This window comes from Rhinolophus hipposideros, assembly GCF_964194185.1.
Source record: "Rhinolophus hipposideros genome assembly, chromosome: 17".
Taxonomy (NCBI): domain Eukaryota; kingdom Metazoa; phylum Chordata; class Mammalia; order Chiroptera; family Rhinolophidae; genus Rhinolophus; species Rhinolophus hipposideros.
Window position 1 is genome coordinate 21,656,572 of NC_138063.1, and position 17,652 is coordinate 21,674,223.

The 17,652-nt window shown below is 52.9% G+C and overlaps 1 protein-coding gene across 1 annotated transcript in view; it reads left to right on the forward strand.

Moving 5' to 3' along the window:
• Nucleotides 1-15,397: 15,397 nt before the first annotated feature.
• SKOR2 (SKI family transcriptional corepressor 2) overlaps nucleotides 15,398-17,652 on the forward strand; it is a gene marked incomplete at both ends in the record, with an annotated part of 32,658 nt that continues 30,403 nt past the window's right edge. The window contains one exon of the mRNA XM_081078309.1: nucleotides 15,398-17,652. This exon is cut by the window's right edge and continues 340 nt beyond it. Coding sequence (XP_080934435.1) covers nucleotides 15,398-17,652 — 2,255 coding nt within the window.

Sequence of the window (17,652 nt, forward strand, 5' to 3'; positions counted from 1 at the left end):
AAATTCCGAGAAAGAGAAGGTTTCCGGCGACGCCGACAGCTGGCAAGCATTTCTGATCCCTATCGCTGCCCTCCTTCATTTTAGGCGCCCGTTTGGCCTGAGACAGCGATCTGATTTTCACACTCGCGTAGCCCTCTGGGCTGAAGAGAGGCCCTTCTCCAGGTAAGACCCGCCGCCAGTCCTCGGGGCAGGGGAAGGCGCTGTGGCCGCACAGCCCAGCCACGCAGGAGCGCGAGGCCCGCGCGGATGCGGCGAAAATCCACCACACGCAACACCCACGAAACTCTCGGCGCCGCGGTGAATCCGCGACCTGCGTCCGCGCCTCTTTGCGCCACACCCGCCGGGAAGCTCGCGCCCGGCCTTCTCCGCTGTCTGACCCACCCACTGCCAGTTACTGGGGGAGCGAGCGCGGGGGCACGCCGGCCCACGGTGTCTCCCCAGCCGACTCTGGGGAACCCAGGGAGGGCGAAGACCCGCGTCCTCGGGGCACGCGATCTCATCCCGCAGCGTTTCCCGCCTGCAGGCTGAGCGAGGGAAGGGCGGGGGTAGACCGAAAGTTAAAGAGATCCTCCTCCCTCCTCCCGAAGGTTCCGAGCGGCACACACACGCGTCCGAGCAGCCCCGGGGCGCCGTCTGCGCTCCTGGGGGGCGACCGGGCCGGGCTGCGGAATCCGACACCCTCCACGGTGAGGAAATCCCGTCCATTCACTGGCTTCCGGGAGGAATTGCCGCTGGCAAGAAGAAAGGTTGCGGCTTGGCACCTGCAGAGGCAACGGGAAACCCTGATGGAGCCGCAGGATGAAGTGAGGGCAAACGGCCTCCGGCATTTCCTCGAGGTCTAGTGGGCAGGGCCGAAGGGTCCGCACTGACCGTCTGGACTCTGGAGAGCCCCGTGCGTCCGCCCCCAGGAGGCGGAGCCCGGCCAGCGGCTGCCGGGCAGCAGCGGTTTCCTACCCAGGGGCGCAGTGGGCCGCAGTGCGGTGCCCAACTCTCCCTCCTAGCGACCGAAGGCGTCCAGAGCTGGGGCACCAAGGGGTTGACACGTCCTTGCCTTAACCAAAGCCTCACCCCTTACCACTGATCCTTCCCTTCTCGTTGGAAACTGGGAACCCAGGCGTTCCCTCCCATCCAAACCGTGGGACACTCAGAACACTCAGGTGCTTTCTTCCAAGGACCTGCCGAATAGGGTCTGGAGGAGAGGGGATGACTCCAGTTTGAACTGCTTGCACTCTTTCCCTCGATTAGTAAATAGAAAGACCATCACAGTTCTCTCGTTGCTTGCGCGTGATTTATTCTGCCACTCTCTGTCTCCATTTCTTTTCCGTAAAGAGGGCTGGTCTCAACTGACATAGTTACAAATGTGGCCATCACCCCAGCCCTGCTCCTAAGCCGTGGAGTAGAGACTGAAAGAAGAAAAAGAAGAGGTAGGAGGTCCCCATTCAGATCTCCGCTTCTCCTGCCAACAATCTTCTTCTCCCCCTCCCCAACCTCCCTACCCCTAACCCGCCGTTTCCCACGCCCCCCCAAATCGCTCTGGTTTATATCGAAACTGCTCACCGCAGAGGATCCCGAAGCTTGCAGCAGGTAGCTGAAGCCGGGTGCTACGGCTGGACCTAGATTTTTCTCCATAAACCAGTGCAAAGTGAAAAGAAGTGAGAGAGAGGGTGCGCGGACCGGAGATACTAGATTTGACCTTGGGGCTGAAAGGCGAGTGTCATCTGGGGACTTTCTTCCCCAGTGTGGCCCAGCCCCACACCACACACACCCATCCAACAGGTTTGCAAAGGCTGTTTCAAGCCCGAGCAACTAGAGCCAGGAAAAGTCATAGCCCGGGCTGGGGTGGCAAAGCCCCAGGCATCTGGAAGAGGGGACTCTAGTATTCTTAGGTCCTAAAGTCACTGGGTCGCAAACCTGACTCGCTCACACTGGACGCTTAGGGCCGGCGGCGGCTGGCGCGTTTGGGGACTCCGCCGCGCACAATCGGTCTGCGGTGCCTTCCACCCGCCAGCACAGGGCTGTTCTCTTAATGAATTACTAATGAGTTAAAATTGGGCAGCAGGCTTAATTAAAGCGTAGAGGCAATGTGTTTACCACATTGTAATTGAACTCATTAGGGCTATGGCTTTTTGTTTTTTAAGCAGCCGCCTTCCTTCTCTGCCTCGAATAATCTATGGGAAACGTTTATTAGAGAAGGAGGGAGTAGGGGAGAAACAGTCCATCAATTCTTTCAATGAAACAGACAAGATGGGAGTGGGGAGGACGATACAACCTCCATTCCCCGGATGTCTGCTGGATCCAGGCTTCCCAAGAAGTTCCCAGGGTAGAGTGGCCCGGTGAGCGCTGCCTGTGCTTGGGAAGTTGCCAAGCGAGGGACCAGGCCGGAGCCCGAAAGGCTGCCTTTGTAAACAGCACACAGTCCTCCCAAACTCGGCCAATGTCCCCACCATTCCCGCCCAGACGCTGGACTCCGACTGGAACCCAGGCCTGGCACTTGCTTCTCCACGCGTCTGACACTTCATAATGGGACGGCTCGGACTCACTTTTCTATTACAAGCAGCATATACATTTGGCCCTCAAGTTTTCCTCCCTGGTGGAGATAAGAGCACCCGCCCCCATCCGGAGACGCACAAGGGGTGCCCATGACCAAGGCTCCCTAGGGAATCCGCCAGCCCAGCCCGACCTCACCTCAGGGGGTCTTTCCCCAGGGGGGTGGGGGTGCGGTGCCTGCCCTTAGTGTACTGCCCGCGGGCGGCACTGGAGAGGCGCACCTGCGCGCCCTCGGATAACCCTTCTCCTGGCGGAGAGCCCAAGCTGCCAGGCCAGGCTGCACGCCCCCGAGGCAAATTGCTCCTTCTTGCCCCTGGCCCGACTCCAGTGATCAGGCCTCCCACCCTCGCCTCCTTTCTCTCACGTTTGGACCACTGGGCGTGAAGTGTGAGGGGCGAGGGGGGTGGAGCGGGCACCGAGCTCCTCGCCTTGTCCTGCCCTGCCTGGCCAACAGGCGGCGTCAGAGACCTAGGTCTGGGCTCGGGAGTGGGGCGTGGGGGGGTGCGGATCCGAGCAAGCTAAGCCGAGAAGCCGGTCGCGAGGACAGCGACCCTCACCCCAAACTTACCAACTTGCTCGGGAGGGGAGTGGGAAGAGCTGAGTGGGTGCGGGGCACCAACGACAAGGGGAGAGGCGGGACGGGACAGAGTGGCGGCGGAAGCCCCGACCGTGAGCAGGCGTGCGGAGGACCGCGGGCGGCGGCGGCGGTGGCGGACTCCGCGCGGGGAGGTGGCAGGCGCCGCGGGAGGCAGAGACCGCGGTGCAGCCGCGGAGCGCGAGGCAGGCGGGAGGACAGAGCGCGGAGGGCCGAAGACCACGAGGGTGGCGCAGACAGGTAAGTGGCCTCGTCCTCCGCCTTCGGCCTCCCTTTCTTTGGAGAAAACTGGGGTGAAAGGGAGTCCAGGAACTTCCGGCCTCCGGCACAGCCCCACCGCTGGCCCTCCGCCCTCCCCTCCCGTAACACCTCAAACCCACACCCATTCTCAAATCCCCAGCCCGCATCATGTGGGCATTTTGTCAAAGTCTCCCACCCTGTCCCTCCCCCACCCCATCCCATCTCCTCTCTTCTCCTGACCCGGGAGATCATGGTAAATTGTCTGTAATTTGTTGCTAAAAGATTAATTGCAGAGGGTGGGTCGACTTGATTAAGGCAATTAATCTTTGGTTACAGCGTTCTAGTGTCACTGGTGTGGGAGGGCGGTATAGAAAGAGATAGAGACAGAAGCAAACGAGACTTTTTGGAGAAACTGCGGAAAGAGGCTACCCTGACGGGGACTGCGGCCACATCTTCGCGCCACACGCCAAGCAGCCCTCAGCCCGAGCGCCCACGCCGCTGCTTCAGCACCTCCAAGCGGGACAGCGACTCCCGCGAGCGCGCCTTGTGACTTCCGGGTCCCAGACAGAAGTTTACACTTCGCGGACAAAGGGTATACACACACAGACACACACACAGACACACACACAGACACACACACACACACACAAACACACGACGCCCCAGCCCAACTATTGGGCTGGGCTTCACTTTTCCCTCTTCAAATCAGGATCTGGCCAAATAGTCTCAGAAAATCCTTAGTACTCAATCCCACCCAGAGATGGAAAAGGGAGAAACCCCCAAACGCTCCTAGAAAAGTTCCCAAAGCTGGGCTTTTCTCTTTTCGTGAATAATTAACGCTGGTCATAAATAACTCATGGAGGAGGCAGTGGAGAAAGGAAAAGGGAGGAGGCAGGCAAGCAAAAGCCAAGGCGGCCAAAGAGAGATCGAAGAGTTTGTTAAAGGACCATTAAGGAAGGCTTGCTGGAAACAGCATTCCTTATTCCTCCATAGATCACGCAAAGCGGTTGCACCCGGGCGTGGGGTGAAAGAAGGGAAGCAAGGCGCCCAGTGGAGTGGGAGTTGTGCTGACCAAGAAAGGAGCACCCATTTAGGACCCAGCCTCAGCACTTTCCCCATCCCCTCCCCTCCACCCAGGATTCATCTTCCCAACCTCTAGTCATCCTCTGGTCATCCATCATCCACACACCCATGCCCAAAGTGAAGACTTCTAGGCTAGAGAGTAGAGGCCCAGGGATGAACCTATGTTTCGAGCTGTCGGTTCTGCCCAGGCCTGTGGCAAGTCCTTCCCAATCCTAACTAATTTACAGGCACCTCCCCAAAGCCACCACACCTCCCCATTCCAGACCATACCATTTCATTCTTTTCAAACTGGTCCAAAGTTTTGGGATTCCAGCTTTCAACTGGTTCTTTCCCAATTGCCCACACCAGAACCTTAAAAGAACATGGTATTTACAGACACACACACACACACACACACACACACAAGCACACATGCGCACACACACATACACACTATGCCATGCTCTTCCACTGCTCCTCTACCATCTCCAACTCCTAAGGTTAAGGTTCTCTAAGGTTCTCAAGCATGCTGACCTCTGGGAACTTGGGTCCATCCCAGCTCTGAACTGAGACTCTTAAGCAGGGGTGTCAGAACCTGGAAGAAAGCTCAAGAGGAAGCCCTTGTTCCTAGGTTGGAGGCCTATGCCAGGGCCCTTTGGCCCCTCTAAGAAACACTGATCCTCACAAGACAGCCAGCCTCAGGTGACCAATGAGTATTTTTGGAGTGAAACTCCTGAGGGCCCCTCAGCCAAGCATCCAGCACAAACCTTCACAGGGGTTCACTGAGGCCATCCCACGAGAAACCCGTGTCTTCTCCTAGTACAACTTGGCATAGGCCCTGGGAAGAAGTTATTGGAAACTACACCAACCACCACTGATTGTGAGGTTGGGTTCTGACTTAGGGGCAGGCAGGAGCCTCTTTCTGAGCCATTCCATTGGTTAGCAGCTTCTACCACACCCACTTCCCTAATGACTAGCTTCTTTCCTCTGGATATACCAAAGGCCAGCCTGCCTTTTCTGGGCTGGGAGCTGAAAGTAGCTTCCAAAGAGGAAAGTTGGTGGCCAAGCCTCAAGGAGCCTAGATTTTTTATGAAAATTCTCTTTTCTCTTTGTGGGATTAAATTAAAAAAAAAACACACAACAAAACAAAACACTAAAACCAGTTTTATTTTCTTACCCACCTCATCCCCACCCCAACATTCTCCACACACTAAGCTCTTACCTTTTTAAGAACTGGGAAGTTCTGCAAGGGGAAAAGAAATGAGAGAGAATAGGAAGTTTTTAGGGAATTGTCTCTCTCCCCCAATAGGAACAAAACAATCCAGGAGGATTGTGAAACTAGACAAAAGGGTGGGAGGAAATCAGATCTAGGGGGTGGGGGGCTAGCCCTGGAGTCAGGGATTGTTTACTTCTCATATAAAATATAACTCCCCCAAGCAGGAAGTTACTGCAAACAAGTATCAATAATGAATGAATCTCCTGTAATAAAATACTTACATAATTAGTACAAGTCAAGTGGTTGCATTATGTTAACCTTTTGCAACTCTGAGCTGGAAAATTTTGCTCCAGATTTCCTCAGAATGCCATTTTCATTCTCGAGAGAGGGTGAGAGCCAAGCGCTCACCCAGCCTTCCACTCTGTTATAATATGGTTTCCCATTTCTGAACCAGAACATAAGTACTTCTGAAATATAACAGAAAACTCTCTTTGGTGAATTCAGAACAGTCATTAACATTCAGTTTTAAGTGAATGTTAACAGTAAATAAAGAAATCTCTTGATTGTAATAGTAGTAACAAAGCAATAATTACCCAGTAGGTGGTCATCAGTAATGATAAATGTATCATTATTACTGTGTAAGTCTGGGAACTCGGTTTTGGAAACTACTTCAGACTTTTTAGTAGCATGGCTGGTTACAAAGCATTTCTTAGCCTGCAAAAGCCATATAATTTTATACACAATTTAGGTGAAAATAAATTTAAATCTGTATATTACATTTTTAATTTCAAGTTAGTAATTAAAGTTGGTTCGTTATATCTCCTCTGAAACCCTCAGTGCTCATCTCTGCGGTTTGTTTGTACAATTTGTTTCTAAGACACCCAAGGTTACACAATTCTAAAAGATGGAAAATTTAATTATTTCCCAACATTAAGAGTTTGTTGATGATATCATAATGCATCTTGAAAAAGTTTGGGATTGGTATTGCCTTTGATCTGGTTGGCTATGTTTTCACTTTGAACCCTTAACCCCAGGGAGGAAAGCCTTTTTTGTTGTTTGTTTAACAAATACCTTTAAATACACAAAAATAGAAAATTCCTCTGAATATTCACTGGTTGCTATTTTTTCCCAGGGAAAAAAAAAATCAATGACTCAGATTTCTACCCCCCTCTTCACTGGGATTTATTTTGCTAATCCCTAATTTCACTTTTTGCTACCACTGAGTAAATGACTGCAGGTAGGAGGAAAGCTGAAGGCATGATGCTTATTGGGCAGCCAGAGAGCACATGATAATTTAATAGTGTATCAGCTAATAGGATCAAGCTTGATGGCAAAGTAGAACATTTTCAAATGGGGAGAGCATAGGAGGGAAGAAAACAGGAAAGAAAAATAAAATGCCTTCATTTCCCCAGGAAATAAAATCCAATGTTCCTTCCACTAGTGTCAGCTGGGGAGCTGGGAGATGTTAACTGTATATCTAATGTCATTTTCTCTCTTATGACATGTCAACAGACAATCCACATATGCCCTTATTCCCACTCCTCTGACTCCCCTCCGCAAGCTTTGAAAGGTCCTGCCCCACACCTTTTCTGAACCCTCAGCCTCAGTTACTCCTTAACTTGGTTGCCTGAAACAAAAGAGCCTGTTTTTCTTAAAAGACCCCAAACCACGTTTCTTATTCTTGGTGTCTTCACACATTAAAGACTTTTGCATAAATCCAAACACTTGCCTTGCCTTTCTCTGCCACAATCTCTATTTCTTGCTCCACTTTCTCCCTCTCCTTCTTTTCCTTTTCTCCTCTCCCTTCTTTAGGAGTGGCAATCAAAAAAGGCAAACATCTTGTCTCCTTATTCATTTTTACAGCAGTATCTTTGAGATGCGTCTTTGCCAGTGAAAACTCCATGTAGATGCCTATCCTTTTGTTGTGGCGGCCTAGGTTATTCAGAAGCAGAGACAAAAGCCTGAAGTGATCTGATCTAAATGAGCTCTGGGGTTTTCCAGCTGGGCCCACCTCCATTTCAAAGGACCCCCTCCTTTCCAATATGGGGAGGAGGGAAAAGGAGGGGGTGGGTACATATGCGTATGCAAGCACAGAGAAAGAAGAGAGGGAAGGGAGAGAGCCTAGTGGGCTATTTCTTGGGCCCGTGTTCCTCCCTTTTTAATGTACATTCGCAGGTGTGTTCATGGGCTTATGTGTGTCTTTGGGTATTTTGTGTGCCTTTGAATTTTATTTTGGTCAACTAATATTTGCTAAGTAACCACCAAGTACACCAAGTTCATGCTCCATTCTGGATTTTATTACTTCATGTCAATCATGTGCACACGTGTGTACCTTGCTGTGTTTGTGAAGACTTGTGAAGAAATGTAAATCCTTTATTATTAAAAAAAAAGATGTTCAATAGCAGATGTTTCCACTAGTTCCTGGCCTCTGGAAACTGGTGGGGTAACAGCCTTTTCTGCCACTTACCAAAGGGCAAGTTTTCTTGTGAGAGTGATTTCCTCTGATTAAGGGGAATTAAGTTTTGGTTCCTTCTGCCACCATTTCTAGTTTTTACAAAGGTGTTTGTTTGAAGGGTAAAAAGGACTCTCACTGATTTCCACCATCATTGGTGCATGTGGAACTCAAGGTATCACTGGGGCGGAGATAGAGATCCTGCAAAATGTGTTCCTTTTCCTTTTCCTTTCCCAGTTCTGGTTTAGATTTTTAGGTTTGTGCTGTCATTGTACTTCTCTGGTCCTGGGAAGAAGGGTTCTTGTTTGTAGACAATATTTTAGAGAAGGCTCAAAGGTTAAGAGCCAGCCTCAGGATGCTCAGAACCTTCCTCATTTCGTCTATGACTTCCATCGGAGATGAGTCTTTGGTTTGTTCCTGATCCTTGGTTTCTTTCCTGTAACTATAGCTAGAGCAATGGATGAAAAATCAGGGAGTCTGAGCTGGGCTTGCCAGGCTGCAGAAAGCTCTTTGGGGTAAAAAGAGAGAACTATCAGCAGTGATTATCATTATGGCCATTATATTTGCTATTTTTTATTATGAACTTAGTTAAAGTGGGTTAAGCAAATACTAGCTTAGGTGCTAGCCACCTGTATACAAAATAAACACTAGACCAATTAGGGGCAGGATAAAGTTGTAATGAATAGGATTAAGTTTCCTTCAGGGAACTTGGTTCCCTCTCTTCTCACTACGAAGCTAAAATGCCTTTGATGTCATTTATTCTGGAGCTATTGGAGATGTCAAAAGTATCTTGTATAAGTACAGGCCTAGCTCTTCTTCCCACTCTCTGAGGAAGGTGCATATAAAGCTACCTTGTAATAAATGACTACTGCGTGTCAAGCACTTGAATATATTGTCTTATTTAATTCTCATAACACCCCTGTGGACTATGTCTCAATCTCCTCATTTTGCAATTGAAGAAACTGGAGTTTGGGAGGTTTGTTAGGAAAGCAAGATTCCACATCCAGTAAGAGATTGAGGAGAAATGTGTAACCAGTTTCATCTGACTGAATCTCCTGTACTTTCTGATGTATCTGAATTCTTCTGTACCCGCTAATTCTGCCAGTCTTCCAGTTTCTTTCTGGGCCATGCAGGCCTCCTTTTGCAGACTTAGACCTAGCAGAAAAACCATTTCTTGCCCTACCTGATGCAAAAATATTAATTCCAGGGACATCTTTGGCAGGGACACAGAAGCATTAATAGTTCTACCCAAGAGCTGAGAATGGGGTAGGAGGGAATGAGTGAGAGGAATAGAGGCTGGTTGTTTTTTGGTTTTTGTATTATTATCTGTAACTGTAATGGATTCTCCAGTACTCAGGCTGGGAGTGGGAGGATAGGAATAGCTGGTGTTTCTGGTTGTAATGAATTTATATTAAGGCCTTTATCTTTGTTTCGGGTCAATGAAAAACTGAAGCGTGTGGGGAGAGTCTCAGTCCTTGGAGATAGGGCAGGTGCGGCCGAAGTGGGGGGTAGTTTTTGTGTCGCCTCTTGCCTGCCTCTTAAGTCTGCAAGGCCATGCTGGCGCCAGGCGCCGAATCTAGGGCTCTGATGGTTTCAGGCTGGGAGGCTTCTTCCAGGAGAGCGCAGAACACAGTAGGAGGGAAGCCACTGGTTTCAGCACCGCGGACAGCTCCTGCCTCTGCTTTGGCCTTGGACCAGAACCCCGCAGGATCCGCGGCCGCAGCTCCGAAACAGACTGCTTCCAAAGGGGAGGACGCCCGGGCCAGGGGTGGGTTCGCTTCAACCAAGTGTGAAAAGCTGTAGCTGGAAACCTCCATCCATGCTGCCGCGCTGGCCGCATGCGCCTGCATCCAGGCGTCGCCTCTCCAGTTCCGAGGGGGCCGGCTTGGTTTGTGGTTTTCCTTTGGGTCCGGTGTCTGGGCTCCTTTACCTGTCCCTGGCCTGGGTGAACCGCAGCCGCCCGGAACAGAGATGAGAGTGGAAATACTCTCCTCCGTGCGGTGATACATCATGCAAACGGGTGACACCAGTTTAACCAATAAAACAATTTGAATCAATTAGCCGGCTGAGGAGAGTCCCGACGTGTAAAATGCATGTCAGCTCGAATAGGAAAGCATTGATTAACTCGGCCCGGACCGCTGCCTGCCGCCACCGCCGGCTCCTCCCTGAGCCTGCCAGGGTCTCTGGGGCCAGGACAGGGACTGACTCGTATCAGGAGCCCCTGGTCCGGGGGAGGAAAATGGAAGGGCGTGGAGCACCATCAGAAGACTTGTTCAGAGTGAGGCGAAAGCAAAGGGTCAAAGAGAAAGTGGGTGACAGAAAGTTGCTCACAGAATGAAAACATAGAAACAGGCTGTAATTCTGCAGTCCCGGTCCAGAATTCAAGGTGAGGGTTCTCTGGAGCACGGAGTCTGGTTTTGAACAACTGTTCTCCACCTTCATCTTCCAAAAATATAAGAGTTCTAACAGCTCAAACAGGCACACCAGACTCATTGGGGAAATAAAATATCTCGCTAGTCTTAGAATTATTTTGCAAAAGTACTTAACCTACCACCATACATTTCTCGTTCCAGTGAAACTTTTTGCATTAAAATAAAGTCACAGGTTTGTGTGGCAGGAAGACCCCAAAGGAGTGTGTGAATATTTATGTGTAGAGATCAAGTTAAGCAGGTGGCTGCAGGTACTGCCAGGTGTGGGTTCACTCCTCAGGGCAAGCTGCGATGGGAGGGAAGGCAAAGATTCATTCTGTTTGTCTTTGCAAAGAATGTTAGTTTTGAAGACACTGTTTTTAAAGGTAGGGATCTGTAAAGGGAAGAGAAGCGTTTTGGAGGAAAAGGTAGGAACAGGGAGACAAAAGGCAAAGGCCCCTTGTTGTTTCCTCCTCAGCAGCAACCTGTCACTTCTCTGTGATATGTTAATGAGGTGACAGGACTTTTTATTTCTTCCCATTTTTAGGCTTCAAATAAGCTCCATTTCTAGCCTTTCTTTCCATGAAGCTCAGGCTTTCCTTCTAGCTGCCTGGGCTCTAGAAAGAGTGAGCGAGCTGGGACCTTGCTCTGTGGGAGCCCTGAACCCAGAGATGAGTCGGGGAAGACAGGAAGAACCAGGCGTGGCTTTGGACACTTCAAAAGAGTTCGAGGCCTTCTGCCCTCCGTGGGAAGAGATTTGTGAATGACAATGACACTGTTTTGGCAAATGGGTTGGGCAGGCATAAAGCATAAGTTTTCCTGCTTTTTAGGATGAGAGGTTTGGAGGGCCCTGGGAAGGGAGCACTCACTTGACTTCATCCCCTTAGGATGGAGCCTAATTTGTACCGCTAATGCCTTTAGAAACTAAGAGATGGATGAAAAATTATTTCACTGCCATTTGAAACTTATACCCAAACAGATGTTACAATTTTCATGCTCTAAAACTGTGTTATCGACATATTAATTTAAAAGAGCAGCAAATCCTCTATCCCTCACTTTTCTGTTTGATTGACTCTCCTTGGTTTTATTGACCTTTGATGAAGTGTTAAGATTTCACATTTTCACTCTTGTATTTATTTTGTGATGGTTTTTTGTTGATGCTATGATAGAATATGGTTGGGTTTCCGGGTTAGTGGAGATCATTCGATCAGTCCCGATGTGACTTCCCCACTCTAAGCCTGTGTGTTTCACCAGGCAGCAATCGAAAATTCAGCTGTGATTGTAAAGGAAAACTTAATGGGATTTCCCATCCCAGTCTTTGCAGGTATCCTTCTTAGAATGTCCTTTAAATGGATAGCTAGATTCTTCCCTTTCTGATAATTTAGGGGTGGTCATTTTGACTCCTCAGAGCTGATCAATTAGGAGGCAATATGCTGACCTTCCATTATATCCTAAGGTGTGCCTCACTTAGGGGGAAGCTGTGGGGAATAGTTCTGTTTCATCCTAGTTGTATTTATTTTGTTTTTATGTTTTAGGGCACGCTCCTACATAGTTCCCTGAGAAATTTTCTTTCCCTCAGGGAATTGACAACTTGCTCAAGGGCAGATCAGAGTTGGGGACCTCTGTGCTTTCCTGTCTCACCTCTTCCTTGTGCTGAGGTGGCATGGGTCTCTGACAACCTGGAGTCGACAACTACCCTGAATGACGTTGATAGATGAGTGCACACACGCGTTCACCGAGGTCCTCACTCGATTGTACACTTTCTAAAATAGAGAATGCTGCACTGACTCTCTGTATCTTGTCCTAAAAAGCAAATGTGGAATCAAAAGTAAGGGCACTCTCCATGCTTCCTTAAAGTTTTTACACTGGGCCCCAATGCAGAACTTCTCTCTTTCTCATTTCACAGTGTTTCAAACGAGGCGCTGAAGCTATTCTAGTCTCCGACTGCCTGTGGTTTCTATATCTTCGGAGATAGAAGTGAGGCTACCGGTTTGCACCGTGTACCAGAGGGATCATTCATGAAAGAGGGTGACTCAGATAATTGAGGGGAGGGGACAATAATGGGCAGGGATACAGTCACTTTCAAGGCGGCATTCTAGTATCTGGGGCCTCCAGAACCCAGGTCTCCCGGAGGCACGCAGACCATTCTGTTTGCCATTCCTAGATCAGACACGCGTCTCCAGCACCATGGCTGCGTGTTTGCTCCAGGGCTGGGGAGGTTGTTGTCAATTACGGGTTGGTTAGGTGTTAGCTTTCGTGCCTGCTGAGAAAGGATCTCGGCGTTACTCGCTCTCGCTTTCGCTTTCTCCCTCCCTTCCTGTAACATGCCAGCCCTTTAATGTGGAGTGTCAGGGAGACGATGACGTCACCTTGCCCGCTGGGTGGCGTCCCCTCGGTCCGACACGAGTTCAGAGACAGAGAAAGACGCTGTCAGACTGCGCTCCACCTGGGGCTCGCCTGCCGCGTGTTTCCGCGCGCCCACACTTTCTGCGGTCCAGGGGACGCCCCACCGCAATTCTTGCTGTCATTGTTCCCCGGCCGGGGTTCGAGCACCATTGGCGCCGACAAGCACCGGGATCTTCACGAAGAGCCCTCCGGAGTCGCGCCCGCTGGATTCGAGGACCCGCTTGGATGCTTCGCCTCCGAGTGCCCTCGGAAGATGGGCCGGCAGCTACGCGCATAAAGACACGGAGGGGTCACCAGGTACTGCCGGAACCCGCAGCCCTGCCTAGGCACACAGCTCGCGGGTCCCGAGTATTTGAGATCCCCCGCAGTGGGATTCTCCGGGTTAGAAAATCAGCCGCGGCCGGCTTCGGTGGCGGTGGGTTTGGGAGCCGGGAATGTCCACTTGGGGGGTCTTTGGTTCGTGAGTGGGATAAGGAAGTGCGCCGGCTTCCTTTTCCAGTTCCACTAACTTTTAATTGTCTCTTCTCCCCTCACTCTCCTTTAAAAAATACCCCACCCTAAACCCTCTTATGTATTTGTGTCTCTGCTCTAGACAGGAGTTTGTGGGAGGGCTTGGGTGAAAGTGGTGGGCACCCAGGAGGAGACCCTTCCGCTCAGTCGACGGCTGCTAAAACTGCGGGTTTCTAACGCAGAACCAGCTCCCTGCCAGGGCCAGGCCCGCCGTGCGCCATCGCCCCAGAGCGCGATTCCCGTGGTCCCGGGGTCTTATTAAGATAATAAGAATCTTGTGTGGGAGGGAAATGAGCGTTGAAGTTAGGGCTGGTTGTGTCAGGCCCGGGTATCAGTGTGCCGTGAACTGCCATTTAACGTCCTGTCCCCTAGAAATATTGTCTCTGATCCATCCGAAGTGACAAGCCAGGCTTTCGTCTCGTTTGATCGCGTCGAGTTTTGTTCAACCTTCTCGGAGGCCGCGGGACGTAATGAGAGCTGAGGACCCAGCGGGCAGCAGGGCAAAGGCATGGGATGGATGCCCAGGGGCCCAGAGAGGGCAAGGAAATGATCATTTGAGTGAACGGATAAGACAGTGTATCTTCTGAAATCGCTGTAATGAACTCCAGGGTACTTGTCCACAGCAGTGATTTTCCAGGGTAAGAGGGAGTCTTAGCTGCTGCGTCCACAGGACATGTCGCTGTGGAAAGGTCACAGCCTGCTTTCCTGGGGAATGAGCCACTTTGCCTGTTTTGACTTAGCGTCGTTGTTACAAAGGTCTCTTTCTCTCACTTGTTTTTTCTGTCTTTTCAATTTACTGGCTATTTCCCCCAATTATGTATCCCAGAGATAATAGGAATCTTAGCGCAGGCCCAGCCCAGGTCTTTTGCTTTCAATGCTTTCACAGATTACCTAGTGCACGGATTATCTATACTGTGGGGTACCCCTCCCAAAGATAGGGCGTAAATCTACATAGATCAGAAAAAGAAATGTCACAGAAAGTGAGACAGTGGTCCACCTTACACCTACATTTGCCGTTTGAAGCCCGCCAATAAGATCCCCCAAAATTGTTAGTTTCTTTGCACTGTTTCTGGGCTTAACACACTTGCCTGTACTTATTTCTCCATTGTCATGAAAATGACAGAAAAGCAGTTTTTAAATGTCTCCTAGTCAACAACTTCATCTTTTAAAGCTACCCTTTCGGAAACTAAAACCACTCGGTTCCAGCAAGTGGCTTTTTGAAAAACTGAAAGTGCAACGCCCTATTTTGGTGCAATCATGTATATGGCTCTGTACATTTTCCCCCATCTTTTCCAAAAAAAAATCTAATTACAGTATGAAAATACCTAATGGCAAAGATGAGGAGGAAGGGATTTCGTTTTGCTTTAATGAGCTTGTGTCTCAACCAGTAGCGAATTTCCCTAAGAAAACCATAAAAATCACTTTTTCAAATGTTCGGGTTTATTTTTTTTTTAACCCAAATCAATCTATTTTCAAGCCAATGTTCTTTTTAAATTCAGGTTGTGACGTTTCCCATAACTTTTGTAATCTGTACTAGTTACAACTGTCTTCTTTACTTCCTGATTTTTAGTGGGCAAACCATGTAGTCTAAGGGCATCTATAAATCGGGGATAAGGTGTTGAGTTTCTCAGGAATTGACTAGGTTTTTTTTAACACATGGTTAATTTAATTTGGATGTTTAGAACATAAGAAAAGTCCTTCCAAGTCCCTGCACACCCTGCCATTTTGTTCACACCGTGAAGAAAATTAAGAGAGATGACTTTCTTGTGTCTGAACCTTGGTCCCTCTGCCCAGTGATAACATCTTAACCGAAGCAAGGAAATGATGGTCATTCTTCAGTGAGGGACTGAACCCACCCTTCTGTCTTAGACTGAACAGGCTCTTGTCAACGCTTTCTCCTTTCCCTTCCAGTCTCCAAGGCAGACCCGGAGGGCTCGGCCCGGGCGTCCGCTGCGGAGGAGATGGCTTCCAGTCCGCTGCCGGGGCCCAACGACATCCTGCTGGCGTCGCCGTCGAGCGCCTTCCAGGCCGACGCGCTGAGCCAGCCACGGCCGGGCCACGCCAACCTCAAACCCAACCAGGTGGGCCAGGTGATCCTCTACGGCATTCCCATCGTGTCGTTGGTGATCGACGGGCAGGAGCGCCTGTGCCTGGCGCAGATCTCCAACACCCTCCTCAAGAACTTCAGCTACAACGAGATCCACAACCGCCGCGTGGCGCTGGGCATCACGTGCGTGCAGTGCACGCCGGTGCAGCTGGAGATCCTGCGCCGGGCCGGCGCCATGCCCATCTCGTCGCGCCGCTGCGGCATGATCACCAAACGTGAGGCCGAGCGCTTGTGCAAGTCGTTCCTGGGCGAAAACAGGCCGCCCAAGCTGCCGGACAACTTCGCCTTCGACGTGTCGCACGAGTGCGCCTGGGGCTGCCGCGGCAGCTTCATCCCCGCGCGTTACAACAGCTCCCGCGCCAAGTGCATCAAGTGCAGCTACTGTAACATGTACTTCTCGCCCAACAAGTTTATCTTCCACTCCCACCGGACGCCGGACGCCAAGTACACGCAGCCGGACGCCGCCAACTTCAACTCTTGGCGCCGCCACCTGAAGCTCACTGACAAGAGCCCCCAAGACGAGCTGGTCTTCGCGTGGGAGGACGTCAAGGCCATGTTCAACGGCGGCAGCCGCAAGCGCGCGCTGCCCCAGCCGGGCGCGCACCCCGCCTGCCACCCGCTCAGCTCCGTCAAGGCCGCCGCCGTGGCCGCCGCGGCCGCCGTGGCCGGAGGGGGGGGCCTGCTGGGCCCCCACCTGCTGGGGGCGCCCCCGCCGCCGCCGCCGCCCCCGCCCCTGGCCGAGCTGGCGGGGGCGCCGCACACGCATCACAAGCGGCCGCGCTTCGACGACGACGACGACTCGCTGCAGGAGGCCGCGGTCGTGGCCGCCGCCAGTCTTTCGGCCGCCGCCGCCGCCAGCCTCTCGGTGGCCGCCGCGTCGGGCGGTGCCGGGGCGGCAGGGGGCGGGGCCGGGGGCGGCTGCGTGAGCGGCGTGGGCGCCGGCGCGGGTTCGGGCGCGGCCGCCTGCGCTAAAGGCCCACGCAGCTACCCGGTCATCCCCGTGCCCAGCAAGGGCTCGTTCGGGGGCGTGCTGCAGAAGTTCCCGGGCTGCGGGGGGCTTTTCCCGCACCCGTACACCTTCCCGGCCGCAGCCGCAGCCTTTGGCTTGTGCCACAAGAAGGAGGACGCGGGGGCCGCAGCCGAGGCCCTGGGGGGCGCGGGGGGCGCGGGCCCGGCGCCCAAGGCCGGGCTGTCGGGCCTCTTCTGGCCAGCGGGCCGCAAGGACGCCTTCTACCCGCCCTTCTGCATGTTCTGGCCTCCGCGGACCCCAGGCGGGCTTCCCGTGCCCACCTACCTACAGCCGCCGCCGCAGCCGCCCTCTGCGCTCGGCTGCGCGCTCGGAGAGAGCCCGGCCCTGCTGCGCCAGGCCTTCCTGGACTTGGCCGAGCCCGGCAGCGCGAGTGGGAGCGCTGACGCCGCGCCGCCGCCAGGTCAGCCTCCCCCGGTGGTGGCCAACGGCCCCGGCCCCGGCCCCCCGCCTGCCCCCGGGGCTGCGGGCGCTCGCGAAGCGCTCTTCGAGTCGCCCCCGGGCGGCAGCGCCGGGGACTGCAGCGCGGGCTCCACGCCGCCCGCCGACCCCGGCGGCGTGTCCGGGGCCGTGGCCGCCGCGCCCGGAGCAGGCTCTGCGGGCACCCGAGTGCCCGCGCCCCACCACCCGCACCTCCTGGAGGGGCGCAAGGCGAGCGGAGGCAGCTACCACCATTCGAGCGCCTTCCGGCCGGTGGGCGGCAAAGACGACGCAGAGAGCCTGGCCAAGCTGCACGGGGCGTCGGCGGGCGCGCCCCACGCGGCCCAGGCTCCCCACCACCACCACCACCACCCCCACCACCACCACCACCACCATCATACCCCGCAGCCGCCGTCGCCGCTGCTGCTGCTACCCCCGCAGCCTGACGAGCCAGGCGCTGAGCGCCACCACCCGGCCCCGCCGCCGCCGCCGCCCCCGCCGCCCCCGCTGGCCCCGCAGCCGCACCACCGAGGCCTTCTGTCCCCCGGGGGCACCAGCGGCAGCTACCCCAGCGAGGACAGCTCTGAGGACGAGGCCGACGAGGAAGAGGAGCAGGAAGTGGACGTGGAGGGCCACAAAGCCCCCGAAGGCGAGGAGGAGGA